A 15,607-nucleotide genomic window follows, 5' to 3' on the forward strand; every position below is an offset into this window, starting at 1 on the left:
GGTTATAAAGAATTTGTGTTTGTCTCACTAAGATATTACACAACCAATTACAGACTAACAAATGTTTATAAGAAAGAATAGATTTACAAATAGATTTTTTGTACAAAGTATAAGTATCTATGTTTATTTCCATTTTCTCTTCTTTCTTGTACTTTTAATCTTCTTATATAGTAGCCCAAAGAAGATGACTATCGCAACACTTTGAGCAGCCCAACTCACAAGTTTGCTTCTTCTATCTTCATCATCTTCCCTGTGGTGGCAGGTAATCATTTGACACATTTAATATCAACATTAAATGCATTTCACCAAATAATATCTCTTATCTGATCAAGGAAACTACTTATCAATTTTCCATACAAAATGGAGCTTGTAGAAGCAATGTCAACGCACAACAACTGTGGTAGTGACTTTATTTACTTTTCTCTGTGATTTCAGGGATTTGGTTCTAATGGAAAGTAAAGTTTTTCTCTTTAACAGATTTGTGAGTTCCAAGATGGTCTTTTAATATGATCTATCAAGGAATGAAACATTCAAAGCAAACTTTATCATTAGTCTCAATAAATGTTAAATATTTAATATATATGAGACCAAATGTATACTTCATCTGATTGAAAATGTCTTATAGATGATCTATGTCTTAGACTTCATTTGATAAGTTTTTTCAAAGATACATTTCAAAGACATTTTTTGCATACATTTTTTCTATATAAAAACACTTTGTTTGTTAGTATTAAAACTCTAAGTTTAGGGAATCATCTTTTGACTTAACAATAAGAAATGTGGGGTGAGAAATTAAAAAAAATGATGGACCTAACCACCTTTTTTATTTCCACACAAAACAAGGCAAAAAGTCATGGAGAATGGCCAATGTGTTGCACTTTGCAATTGTGTTTTTTTGGGTTCTAAATCGCCTTAATTCATCAAGATGGTGCAATTCCTTCATGTAAAAAAATGTAAAGAAACTTGTAGAGAAAATAACTCTAAAATCTAAAAATTGAGTATTAAGTGTACATAATAAGTCTCACAACATCTATTAATAGAGCCATATAGTAGGCATAATTTGAATATTTACAAGATCTGACCTGCTAAATCAATTGATTATATCATTAAACAAATCCTAACATTACATTCTAAAAAGAAAAAAAAATAGTGTACATTGTTGCAACTTTACAATACATTTTTGGGTCACTTAATGTTTAAATTGACCTTTTCTCCCAACAGGGAATTTGTAAAACGCTCTCTTATCTTTCCAAAGACACCAAGAACATCAAAATCTGATGTTGGGAACTCCAAAAATGTCCTACACATTAGAGTGTAAAAGTGGGTCATGTGACACCCTCTACCCCAACATACATATACAGTAATTATAAAAAAATATAAAAAAATTTCATCATTAAAAATCAAATTTCCGGCCACGTAAAGGTAAAGAGTTCACATTCATAAACTTAATCCAAATAACATGCCGGTAAAATTACAAAGAAATAAAACTGAATTTTCTAAAATAATTTAATAAGAACATCTTTAAACTAATTCTATCTATGTCCCGATGTCACATGTCCTATCAGAGCAAAACCCAACATAGAAGCCTAAGCTTCATCACCAACATCCTCAGCCTCACGCTGATGATCACCTGTATAACAATCAAAACAGAACAACACGAGAAAAGGGAGTGAAAAACATCTCACTTTGGCTCACAGTGTAGAAATATACGCCGAATAGCCAAACACAAACAAAATAAGTATAACATAGATAAATTAATAATAACATCACACTCATCCAAGACATAAACCATCACTTTATCATATAACATTAAGAATGCATATGCATGGACACGGACTACATATTATCATGCATGTGGCGCCAGTAAAACATCACATGGCATATTACCGCTAGCAATACACGAAGAGTAGTCTAGGAGTACATGCCGGGTCACACCCTCTGCGCACTCTCACTAGAAGGATATACTACCAGAGTCTCGTCGGGATAGCTAAGCCGCGCAAGATACATCCCATGCACACAATGGGCGAAACTGGGACTTCCAAACCGAGCTATCCCCAAGGACTAATCCCCAAAGCTTTTACACTAGGGGGCCTTCTCTGGCGGTGTATTCCATATCGTACCCTTAAAACACTTATGCAAATGATGCATGTCATTCAAGACTCTATGCATTCTCATATCTCATTATCATTTCTCATTCCCATATCACATTATCATGTCTCATTATCACTTTTCACATCATCTCATCATATTCACATAGTCATCACTTTTCACATCATCTCATCATATTCACATAATGTCTACAGAGCACTCAAAATCATATCAAAACTGATCTATTTTCAAAAATAAACACATATTTATACATCTCATTCAACAAGAAATACATCAGAACAATCAGAAAGAAAAACAGAAAATATTCATATTTTGCCTGTTTCTCACAGGGTTCCCACAAGAACCCACAGAGCACTATAATTCATATCAAAACTTGTTTATTTTCAAGATTATATACATATTTACACTCAGCAAATATCAAGAAACACAACAGAAAACTCAGAAGGTAAAACAGAAAACATTTAAAATTTGCGTCTTACAATTATCAATGCATTCCCTTAGGGTTTCCCATAGGAACCCATAGAAATCTAAATTCATACGATTAATTACATATAAGAAACAATAGGCAAAACAGATACAAATGGGAAAAACCCCTCATACATAAGCATACAAAAAATGCAACAAACACAAGATTGGGGGCCAATCCCACTACCCAGCATATAATCCCACACCCAGAGCGAGATTTCTCACTCCCCCCCTTACCTGGATGAGCAGAAGACGGATGGTCTTGGTGTGATCTAAGATCGTTCCTGAGTACTCTTCCTTAGAGCTCTTTGTTTCTCCTTTTTCTTTTCCAACCCTTCAGAACGCAAATGAGGTAGATAGGGTTAACGCTACCTGACTCCTTAAAATTAATCCATTGGGCTGGGTCAACCCAACCCATTTTCCTTCTCTTCTAACCCACTTCTCTTTTTCCTCAAAATAATTAAATAAAATAAATACATGTATATTATAAAATATTTTTCCTCTATAATAATAATATATTTCTGACCCAAAATATAATAATATAATTTCAATAACAAAATATCATATAAAATCAACCTTCTCTTAAAACATATAAATATTTATTTAAATATGCTAATAAAAAATACTTATTTAATACGTACAAAATAATTGTCCAAAACAATAATTATTTAAAACGTACAAAATAATATTCTTCTATAATTATTAAAATAATTATGACCAAATACCATATAATAATAATTATTATTATTATAATAATAATAATAACTTTATTGAAAACTGGGGTGTTACAGGTCAAATTGCAAAAATTAATAAAACTTAATAATCATCACCATCTAAACCTACTAATACAAATTACATTTAATATATCAATTATTCACACTATTAAATGTCAAATCATTCCAAATTAACACTAGTGGAAAAAAGGCTTTTAAAATCGGCTATTTCTAACTTTTAAAATCGGTTCCGTAATCGATTTTGAAAGAGCCGATTTTAAAAGTTAGACTTTTAAAATCGGTTAAACAACCGATTTTAAAAGTTAACTTTCAAGATTGGTTGTTTTATAACTGATCTTAAAAGTCTGGGCAGTGAAAAAAATTAAACTGGAACGGGCCGTTCCAAGCTATTCAAAAGGCCAAAAAGTTTACTTTCAATACGGGCCTGGAGAACGGCCCGTTCTCCATGGAGAACGGCTCGTTCTCCTTGTAGAACGGGTCGTTCCAGGTTCGAAATTTACCCAAACTGAACCTACAACGAAAATAGAGACGAGAAGAGCATGAGAAAAATGAAAAGAGACATAAGAAGAACATGAGAAGACGAAAATGAAAACGAAAATGACAACGAAATTTACCTTATTAGAGACTTTAGAAAATGAAAGCGTCAGAGAGTAAAGAAAGGAATGGAGGGAAAGATTAAAGAGAATGAGAACGGAGGGGAATATAACATATTTCTGACGATACTTTTAAAATTGGTTGTTTAAGAACCGATTTTGTATATATACTACATACAAAATCGGTTCTGAAATAGCTGATTTTAAAAGTAGCACTTTTAAGATCGGCTCTTAAAGAACCGATTTTAAAAGTAGCACTTTTAAGATCGGTCATAAAATAACCAATCTTAAAAGTACTTTTAAGATCGGTTATTTTATGACCGATCTTAAAAAAGCCACTTTTAAGATCGGTTCTTTTGTAACCGATCTTAAAAGTTGTGTCAGACATACCTTTTAAGATCGGTCATAAAATAACTGATCTTAAAAGTACTTTTAAGATCGGTTAAATTTTAACCGATCTTAAAAGTGTTCATGTTATTTATAAAATTACCACCACGTCACTTTTAAGATCGGTTACCTTGTAACCGATCTTAAAACTTCGATTTTAAATCCAATTTTTGCATTAGTGTAATGCATTGAAATATGTGTCCCAAATGTACTATCAAATATTCCTACACTTAGTCTTTTACATTTCAAGGCAAAACTCAATTTTCGTCATAGAACTAACAATGAATCTATGAACAAAAATTTTTCAACACTTTTCAATGAGTCAAAAATGTATAGAAAAGGAAAGAAATACAAACATTCAAAGCATCAAGGTTAACAATAATCTATGAACACATTTTTCACATTTAAAGCAAGCAAGATGACAAGTTAAATTAAAGAATGATCCAAAAATGATAGAACCCTCTCAAGATAGTATTTACTCTCAATTTTCTAGTGTTTAGGTTTGTGTTTACTCTCAAGCACATCATTCAATACTAGCACTACCAAGTTTTGACAAGCCTCCAATTTTAACAACTTGAAATACATGTAATTAAAGATTTAAAGGACTTTTATTAAGCTTATAATGCGGCCAAGGTAAAAATGGGATAAGAAAAAGAGTTTTAAGTTATAAACCAAAAAGAAAACAGGAATAATGGGAAAGAAATTCAATAAGCTTGAAATCTACCCCAAATAAGATCCTTTTGTTTTCTTTGTTTTCCCACTTATTTCCATCACAATTTCTCTCTCTCTTTTTTTCAATATATTTTTTTTCTTTTCTATATATAATTTGTTATCCCCTTTTTTTTAACCTAATAATAAAAATAAAATAATTATACAATTTTCATAAGATGTAGTATTCTTACAATTATTTTAAAATTTATAAATTATAAAACCGTGTTGTTAATTTCTTATTACAATTTTTAACTTCTAAATTTAACAAATTATTTAAGAAAAATAATGATATATATTTTCTTTATTCTTTATTGTTTTCAAGTTTACTTGTATTTTTATTTTAATTGTTATTTTGATTTTTAATTTAAAATTTTTTTACTATAATAAACCATGGAAATTATATTTTACACTATGATTTAATATGTATTTTGCATATAGTTTAATCATATGTAAATTTTTTATTTGTTATTTTGAGCTAAATAGATTGTTTTATTATAATAGATAAGAAGAAAGCCATTCTTTTGTAAAGGATACTTTTGTAAAAAAATATTTATATAACTAGAAAAGTTATATTGTAACTAAACGTAATTTTTATTTTTGAAGAAACCTATATAAATATTTTTTAAAAATTTTATGAGTAACCATAGGAATTTTAGTTATTCCTAGAAATCATTATTTTTAAGTATGAAAAAAAATTCCTACCAAATGCTCCTTTAAGAATTTCTTAACCCTTAAAACTTTTTGAAATAACAAACAATACAACATAACAACTCAATACATCATAAAATATCACAAATCACTACAACATCATTAAAGCAAAAACATATGTTACATGTACTCCTTGTCATATCTTTATTTTAAAAATAAATCAAAGTCTTTAATATTATAATATTCAATAATTTTTTAATTTTTTTCAAAAACTAATACAATACATTCTTTTAAGAAATTATCTTTGTTCAAAATTTTCAATGTTTAGGATTCAAATAAAAAATTTAAACATGATTTTATATTCTTAAAATTGTTCAAATAAACTTATAATAATAAATTGAACTAATATATATATGCAAAACAATGAATACAAAGCCTAAACCTGGTCTATTATTTATTATTGATTTAAAATATATAGGTCAAGTCTATTTTATAAAATTGAAGTCTAAGTCTGACCTATTATTTATATATCATCTTTTTTTTTTATATGTCAAGTCTTTTTAAAGTCTAGTACCAATTAGCCCATTTAAAAAACCTATTTGTATTTACCCTATTTTAGAATAACAATATTAAATAAGTCAATAATTTTAAAATTTTAAATAGGCTAGCAGTTATATTTTTAAATACACATGCAAGTCTTTGTTTAATTTGTATGATAAGTCTTTTTAAATTTGCATAATAAAAAAATAGTTTATTATGTTATTATTATTATTAAAATTTAGAATTTAAAATTTAAAATTAAAAAGCTAATTGAGAAACAACTTATATATACCCATATACACTAAGATGCACTCATGTACAGGCTTTAATGAAGAAAATAATCTTATTAAAAAAAATTAAATATTTCATATATATATCACATTTAAAATATTCTAAATAATCAACTATGAAAAATTGAAGATGAAGGAAAAAAGTAGACAAATATGTAACTATTAGAATTTCTAATTTTGATATTTGATTTCATACAAATAAGGAATGTAAAACATTTAACTGTAGTAGAAATGTAAAAAATATTGATAATTTAAATTTTTATTACAAATTTATTTATTTAATTATATTGTTAATAATATTATATATATATATATTATTTTATTATTATATTATAGATAAGTATATTAGTATACTTTTTTTATAAATTTAAATTTAATTTTTTAAAATTAAATAGATTTTTTTAAAAAAATGTAAATATGAATTAAATAAATTAGGCTATGACAGATTTTAAATAGAGAAAATAACAAATTGTTATTTAAGGTATGATACATTTTTAAATTTTGTTGGATTATATGTTGACAGATTGTTGAGAGATTTTTTATTAGTGTTGTTATAATCACTACTACAAGATGCATATTTTACATCGGTTCTCTATAGTCATCTACATCGGTTCTAAAACCGATGTAGAATAGAGCGACGTAAAAAATATATACTTTTTTACATCGGTTCTCTGGAGAACCGATGTAAATTGCATTTTTTTTTTAAAAAAAATCATGCTTGTTTTCTGGTGTCTTACGAATGTTGTTCAGACTGCAGAAGAGCATTACAACACGCTCCAAGCCTACTCCAAAGCCACCATGTGGCGGTGCACCATATCTGGAAATGGTCAAAATCAAGCAATTAGTTTTTCATAGACAATTTTTTACATTGAAAAAACTAAGTAGGAGGAGGCACAAACACATAACATAAGCAAGAGGAAGAGGAGAAAACTAATACCTAAAAGAACCAATGTCATCAGTCACATCTACTACATGTTCAAGCCCCATTACCTTTGCTACTTGTAATAGATCAGCTTCAAGAATCTAAATTCATTCAACAAGAAAATAGTGGTCATTAAAAAAAAGTATCAAGAAAATATTTGGGCAATTTGTTCTTTCATGTATGAAATCTGTGCAACATGGAAAATGAGACAATTATAAAGCTCCTGAATCCTGATAAAGTGCCCAATTACTCAAGACTTTACCCACTACATGCAACCTTAAATAATTTACCTTATAAGTATAAACTTGCATCGGTGAAGCTCCTTATAAGTTTTATCCTACTAGTTTCTCTAAAATCTTATTTTTAATTATGTATAAACTAGTTTAAATTTATGAAGAGCTTATTCAATATTTCTTTCTACTTTTTCCTCCTGTAAGTACTTGAAGAAGTTTATCCAAATAGTCCCTTTGAATATAAACTAAACTCAAGGACTTTACTTACTTCATCTCCAGGGGAGCAAACTGTAAGCACTGCATGAGCAAGACTCTGTTTAGCTCCATTACTAACCACAACCTGGTCCGGAGTATAAGTAATTCCATTCTCCTCTGCAACACCAAGTCAAAAATCAAAACTAACATCTCTTATAATCATCCAAACGAAGAATACAACAGAATCAAATTGAAACAAACCTTTGAGCTTCCTACAAATGGCTTGGCACAATTCCCTGGTTCCGGCATTGGGCGTATACCTAGTGTAACCTTCGCGAATTGCATTAATCTGAGCCTACAGATAGGCAATTTGACGATCAAAGAAAAAAATAGAGAGTTAAGAAGGAAAAGGGGGGAATGCAGAGGGAAAACCTCGGCTATGGGAGCGGGGGTGTCAAAATCGAGCTCGCCGGTGGTGAGGCGAATGACGGGAACGCCGGCCTGGACGAGAGCGGTCGCGAGGTCGCTGATGGTGACGGTTTTGGAAGGCTTGACGGCAGAAACCAAATCATTTGGTGAAGTCTTCTTACAGAGCCATGAGCCTCCTATCCGCAGCTTCCTCAACTGAAGCAGGCTCGCTGCGCGCGATGAATCTCCAAAGTCTTCTTATAGAGCTCCTCCGCTTTATCAAACTGCATCGCTTTCACATTCGCCTCCGCCAAGCACCTATAACACACAGCACCGATTTAGACCCTAAATTATAGAATTACAACAAGAACAATACCTAGATGCAGCGTCAGGGACTTGGATGGCGCGTTCGAGGACGGGGACGGCTTCTTCGAAGCGGGAGAGACCAAATCATTTGGTCCATTTGTTCCCCTCCCTCCGAGAAAAGTAGGAAGTCAACGCGGTGGTCTCTATTGGAGGCGAAGATGAATATCGGAAGAGTTTGGGTGTGGTTGGAGGCTGACAGAGTGGGAAGAGTTTGGGTGATTGTTGGCGGCTGGGAACGTTGATGAGGAGTCTTTGAGGGCGAGAATATTAGGGTTTATTTCTACATCGGTCATAAAAAACCGATGTAGAATAACTCCCAGATTTCATTTTTACATCGTTTCTCCTCCCAACCGATGTAAATCTATTTGGTTTTTAATATTTATTTACAAGTTTGCCACCGCGTTTATGATTTACATCGATTTTTCTAGAACCGATGTAAATATGGCGATGTAAAATAATATTTTTGTAGTAGTGAATTTTTACTTATAAAAAATAGTTGCCTAACAGAACACAAAATCTACATGATATATAACCTTTTTCGGTATGTGTAAGTTAACTAAACAACTTCTAAGTAACCTTTCTCTCTTTCCCCAATTATTTTATTTTGAGTTCCCAGACCATGTCTTGTTTCTACTTCTACTTTGCTAGTGTTCATAACATACAATTTGATGGTCCCAAACATTGTTTTGTGTCCATTAGATTATCTCCATAAATTGACAAGTGACTTTTGGGTTTTAAAGGTTTTTAAGGACTTCTAGTATTACTCACATGAAATATTTTTACGGTTTTGTCTAAAAGAAATGCAATCAAATCCTATATTAGTAATTCTTGAGTAGGGGTGAGTAACGGGCGAGTTCGGTCGGGTTTGGGTGAAAAATGTTCAATCCATTGTAAACTGTAAGATTCGTGCCTTTCTTGTCATTCCTCCCACTCATCTCCTTCTCTATTTCCCTTTCCACTCACTCTTTTCAGTTGTGGAACCTCAAATTCAAGGATTCACATAGGTGTTGGATAGTAGAGAAGGTAGAAAAGCTTGAAGCCCGGAGTTGGTTCGCATCACCATTTCTCTTCTTCTTCTTTTCCTCCCCGTGAGCTCGAAATCGGAATTCTTCTCCCTCCGAGGTAAGGGAAGCTAGAATCTTTGGTTGTTGTTTGAATCGAAACATAATATTAGTTGGATTCTTGGAAAATTTGAGTTTTTAGGGGTGGATTTAAGGTTGGTTGAATGTTGAAAGCTGAAACCTTGTGGTTGTTCTTGATGATCTCTTGAAATCTTGGTGCATGCATGTGGTGTTTCTTGGGTTTTCTGAGTTGTATAAACAAAATGAGTGAAGATTATGAAGGTAAATCATGTTTTGGGGTAAAGATTGATGGATTTTGAGTGAAAATCAAAGGTGAAACCATGGACTTTCAGAAAATTCTAAGACTCACAGCCATGACCGTGGGGATAAAATGAAGTGGCAGAAACTTGCAGCCATGGCCGTGGATTCACAGCCATGGTCGTGGATTCACAACCAAGGTAGTCAAAATCGAGATCTTACTCAAGATCGAAAAGGGAAGTATGAATCGTAAAACGGAAGATCGTAACATGGATCGTAAGATCCTACAAAACTTATGAAACTCATATATACGAACACATAAATTTTGTAGTAAAAAAAATAGCTTCATCCTAGTAAAAAAACAGTAAAAATTCAACTAGATAAGCAAAAAACAATAATATTTATATAATATAAATTAGTAAGCCAAATTACTAATATATATTAAAGTAAAAACCCCATCCTAGTTACAAAACTGTAACTCTTTCTAATTGTTTCCAATTACAAAATAATAGCCCCATCCTAGTTATCAAATAGAGATTCTATCTTAGTTACAAAAAAAAATCCATCTAAACTCTAAAGCAAATAATCTTGCAAGTTAAAATCATAATCGCTTAAGATATCTTCTCCATCATTTTCAATTCCATCTCATTCACCATTCAAATCAGCAATTTCCATATCATCTAGAAGTGTAGTTTCATCCTCCCCAACTTGTATTGGAGTCAAGTTCTCATCCGAATCCAAGTTGTTTACATTCAAATCCAATCCTTCATTCTCCCCATGCTCATCTTCCATAATCCATTCATCATCGAATGAGAAATCATCAAAATTAATTTGAACTGGTTTCCTTGTTTGCTTCTTCTTAGCTAATTTTGAATTAGCCATAACATATACAACATCATTCATTGTGCTTTGGTTTAGCCTATTCCTTCTCTTTGTGTGGACCTAAACAAATCAAATATGATAAGAAGCTAGCTAATATGAGTAGACTAGTAATTCTATTTATAGATATATAATATATTTTAATTCTACTTAACTTACCATTTCAAAGAAACTTCAATTTCTTTCACATCCAGATGAGCTACATGTCAAGTTTAATACATGTATTGCAAATTTTTGGAGTTCTGGATGCTCATCACCATAAGACTCCCACCAATCTGCTGGAGTCTTTAAATTAATTGACCTAGTAGCCAAGGGACAACCAAAATATTTAGCTCGTTTTTTGAAATCATCAATTTGAACATCAATTAAAGTTTGTTCATCCTCATCCTTCACCATCCTTGTTAGACAGTCCATTAGACCTCGTTTCACTTCCAAATTAATCAGCCTTAAATCCTGAACGATAATGCATTTGAGGGTTAAGGAAATAGCCTGCAGCATGTAAGGGCCTATGAAGTTGCTTGTCCCACCTTTCATCAATGATGCTCCACAAAGGCAAATAACTAAACCAAAATATATTGAGTTATTTTCTGTTTTCAGTTTCAAATAATTAAATAAATAAGTATATACTTAGTTACCTTTTTTTGATAACATTGAAAGCCATTTGTATCTTCTCCTTAGCTTGGTCCATTGCTTCATAGATGAACCCCATGGCTGGTTTTTGATCCGAATCAACCAATCGAAGCACTTCAATTAGAGGCAACGCACCCTTTAAACAGATTATGATATTACTCCAAAAACCCTTATCCAGAACCACATTCTCAACTATTTTTCCATCCTTTGTTTTTGCATACCTACTAGACTTCCATTCATTACTAGTAAACATTCTAATTAGAGCACCTTTGTTCTCATGAAGACAACCTAATGTTAAATAAGATGTGGCAAAGCAAGTAATACCTGGCCTCACCAAGTCTCTTCCTTTTGTGAAATGTTATAGTAGAGAGATTAGAGAAGTTCTTGAATAGATAAAGGTTGTAATTCTTTTACCTTTTGGAATTGTCTCTTCATGAACTGGGATTTTCTTCTCATAATCCTCCAACATTAAGTCAACACAATGTGCTGCACATGGTGTCCAAAATAGCCTTTTTCTCTTTTCCATCAACATTTGACCAGCAGCTTTATAGTTTGCTGCATTATCTAGTACAACTTGAACAACATTGTCTTCCCCCACCTCTTCAACAATGCTATCCATCATCTCAAAATCTTTTTCAGCGGTTTTGGATATTGCAGAAGCATCTATGGACTTTAAAAACAGAGTTCCCTTTGGGCTGTTCACTAGGAAGTTGATTATTGTCCTTCTTTTCTTGTCAGACCAGCCATCTGTCATAATTGTGCATCCAATTTTCTCCCATTCCTCCTTATATGATTGCAAAGTAATTTATGTATTTTTCACTTCCTCCTTCAAAAGTTTGAATCTAATCTCATGATATGATGGAGGCTTAAATCCAAGGCCATGCTTTGAAACCAAATCAAACATAGCAAAGAATTCCTCACTTTTTGCCACGTTGAAAGGTATTGCGTTGTTGTAGAAAAATCTAGCAATTGCTTGACATGCTTTCTCTCTCACACCTTTCTTAAACATGGTATTGATGGTGGCTTGTGTACTAATTACTCTCTTCTTAAAAATATTTATGGGATTGCCCGTGTCAATTGCTTCATTGCCTTTTCTTTTATCACCAGCTTATAGACTTTCCTCCTCCTTATTAAGGCTTGATTTCTTGATCAAATTTTGTTGCAAACCAACAACAATTTTCCACATTTCCTTCTTCACTTCATCAGTAACAACCTTGCAAGCACCAACATCCTTTTGAGTACCATCCAAGTGATGCTTCAACCTATAAACTCCCCCTGTTATTATCTTCTAGCAATATTTACATTGAAGCTTCCTTGTATCCCCACCAACTGAAATACAATGCTTCCAAGCTACATCACTCCTATTTCCAGGAGCATTTTTGGGAGGCACAAGGGTAGAGGAATTTGGAGTTGGATTTGAAGTCATTTTAATGATTTTCTAGAAGATCAAAAATAGTAGAAGAGTTAATAATTTATGTAATAGTCTTTTAAAAAAAATAAAAGAATTAGATGGCACAAATAAGAGAAGGTGTAGGCTTACGGTTACTGATGTTGTGTATTTTACTCGTATTTTAGCACTTTAATTCACAAGAATTCATAGCATAATCATGCATATCTTTCATGTTTTTAATAAATTTTTATATCATTTTCCTATTTTATGCTTTTCTTGGTATGTGTTGTGTTTTCTCTAAGCAGGATCAAGATGTAAGAATTAAAGAGGAAATGCTGAGCTACAGGGACAATCACGGCCGTGATTCTAAATCACGCCCGTGATTCACCAGAGAAAATCACGGTCGTGATTCCCAATCACACCCGTGAACGCCACTGACCCTTCATAGATGTGCTCCAGAGAATATCACGGTCGTGATTCTCAGTCACGGCCGTGATTCACTTCGCGTCCCAGCTGTTTAAGTTTTATGTTTTTATTTTTATTTTATCTTTGTAATTTTTATCTTGGTAGTTTTACCTTTTTACCCTTTTAGGTTATAAATTAGATTAGGTTAGCCTAGAACGGGGTTCGTTTCCGGAGACAGTCTTTTAGTTTTCGACACTTGGAGAAGGTTGGGTGCCTGTGCCATCGACTCTAAGGTTTACTTTTCTTTTATTCTTTTCTTCTTGGAGAACTACTATGAACTCCTGTGAGTAGTTTCCCTTTTTCTGGGATCAGGGCTTAGCCTCTGAGAACCTCTTTATTAATGCATTATTCAGTTTCTTAATTTTATTCCAATTCTTGATCTGTTCTTTTATATTTTATATATGAACTTTAATATTATTGTTTTCATAATAACATTAATTAAGGATGAACTGAGAGGAGAACTTGATTATAATTATGATAAACAATTAATCTTAATTTTCATAATCATAGATAATTAGGGATGAACTGAGAGGAGAACCTAATTATCGGAACCTAAAGGAATAGACTTGAGTGTTAAATCACGAGAGTAGATTTAAGCTTTCGAGGAGCAATAGATTAACAAAGATCTTAACGGGTTTAATTGAACGCAATTACCACGAGAGTAGGGATTAATTTTAATTAAACACGTCCTCGTAGCCTGAGAAGGTGCAAGGATTAAATTAGGTTAAGACTACCTTCAAGATGGAATAGAATTAATTAATGAAAATAATAATTCAATAATGTTGGAACTCTTTGTGCGAACCCTAGATTCCCGGAAATCTCCTTATCTTATCTTAAAGTTTTATCTTATTCATTAATTGCATTACTATCTCTTTTACCTTCAAATCTGATCTTATCATCTCAAAACAGAAATTCCATCTGTTTTAAAATTCAAATTAAAATACTAGTAATTCTAGGTCAAACACGTAGTCCCTGTGATTCGATATTTATTACTTGACGACAACCGTACACTTGCGGTTTTTCACACATCAAGTTTTTGGCGCCGTTGCCGGGGACTACGTCTCTTGATTTAAATTACAATTATTTTAATTCGAATTTAATTTAAAAAAAAATTAAATTAAATTAAATTAAATTAAATAAATAAATAATTTATTTTTTTTAGTGTTTACTTCTCCAATTCAGATTTCACGGGTCACTTTCTTTTTTTTTGCAGTGCCTCAGGGTTAATGCAAAAGAGATCTCTACGTCTTGGGAAACCAACACCACTTGATCCTGAGATTGAAAGAACTTTCCTGAGAAGGAAAAGAAACCTTTCTAGAGAATTTGACATGGCTGCACAACGAGATAATTTACCGCTTCGGGATTACTCTGCACCCATAGCTCGTGGGATACCTGGAGGGGAGATGCAAACTGGAGCTACTGTACCAGCTTCTCTGGTGAATATGCTCAAACAAAACACCTTTGGAGGACTACCATCAGAAGATCCTAATGACCACTTAGAGGGGTTCTTGGAAATCTGTGAGACCCAGCAATTTGATGATGAAGTTTCTGATGGAATGCGACTCCGCTTATTCTCACTCACCTTGAGAGATAAGGCAAAGGTGTGGCTAAGAACAGTGCCTAGAGAAAAGATAGCAACTTGGGAATTATGTGAAAGAGCTTTTCTAGAGAAATTCTTTCCTCCTTCTAAAACTAAAGAATTGAGGAAGAAAATCACTAATTTCCAACAAGGCACTGGAGAGACTATTTATGAAGCATGGGAGCGGTTCAAGGGATATCTTCAAGCATGCCCACAACATGGCTTCAACCGTTGGCTTACCATCCAATTTTTCTTTGAAGGATTGGACCAACAAAGCACCATGATATTAGACTCAGCAGCTGGAGGATCTTTCATGGGGAAACCTATTAATGACTGCATGATTATTTTGGAAAATGTAGCCTCAAATCACAGCCAATACAGTGAAAGAGGAGTCACAGCAAGGAAAGGAACTCCGGGGCGATATGAAGTGAACAATATTGAGTTACTCTTAGCAAAATTTGATACTCTTAATCAAAGGTTAGACAAGATGGAAAAAGCTAAGGTTAATTCAGTGGCTACAAATCAAGTATGTGACCTTTGTAGGGAACAAGGGCACACTGCAGTAGATTGTACCTCAATTTTTACTGGAGAAGAAGAAGATACTACTGAACAAGTGGCAGCTTCTCATAATTTCTATGACACTCCTCGAAGAGAGAAGAGTAATCCATATTCCAACACATACAACCCTGGTTGGAAGAATCATCCTAACTTTTCTTGGAAGAATAACCCAGTTCAAGGAAGTAG

At 32.5% G+C, this 15,607-nt stretch overlaps 1 protein-coding gene and 1 non-coding gene across 2 annotated transcripts; both read right to left on the reverse strand.

Annotated features, from left to right (window-relative positions):
- Positions 1-11,235: 11,235 nt before the first annotated feature.
- On the reverse strand, positions 11,236-12,183 carry LOC109793029 (uncharacterized). Its single transcript, XM_083073592.1, has 3 exons — positions 11,844-12,183; positions 11,435-11,717; positions 11,236-11,326 (listed from the first exon to the last, which is right to left on the reverse strand). The coding sequence occupies exons 1-3, from the start codon at positions 12,181-12,183 to the stop codon at positions 11,236-11,238; spliced, it is 714 nt and encodes a 237-aa protein (XP_082929718.1).
- A 2,798-nt stretch (positions 12,184-14,981) lies between these two features.
- Positions 14,982-15,088, reverse strand: LOC145957612 (small nucleolar RNA R71). Its single transcript, XR_014433655.1, has one exon. It is a non-coding gene; the product is annotated as a small nucleolar RNA R71 (small nucleolar RNA).
- Between the last annotated feature and the right edge of the window lie 519 nt (positions 15,089-15,607).

This window comes from Cajanus cajan, chromosome 4, assembly GCF_000230855.2.
Source record: "Cajanus cajan strain Asha chromosome 4, NIPB_CcT2T_4, whole genome shotgun sequence".
In the NCBI taxonomy this organism is placed as follows: Eukaryota; Viridiplantae; Streptophyta; class Magnoliopsida; order Fabales; family Fabaceae; genus Cajanus; species Cajanus cajan.

Bases quoted from the DNA above. Each gene is read 5' to 3' on its own strand.
- LOC109793029 (XM_083073592.1), bottom strand. From the start codon at position 12,183: ATGACAGATGGCTGGTCTGACAAGAAAAGAAGGACAATAATCAACTTC. The intron at 11,718-11,843 runs GTAAAAGAATTA...ATTTAACATTAG, and splicing joins TGAAGAGACAATTCCAAAAG to GTTGTCTTCATGAGAACAAA. The intron at 11,327-11,434 runs GTAACTAAGTAT...CATTGATGAAAG, and splicing joins TTCAATGTTATCAAAAAAAG to GTGGGACAAGCAACTTCATA.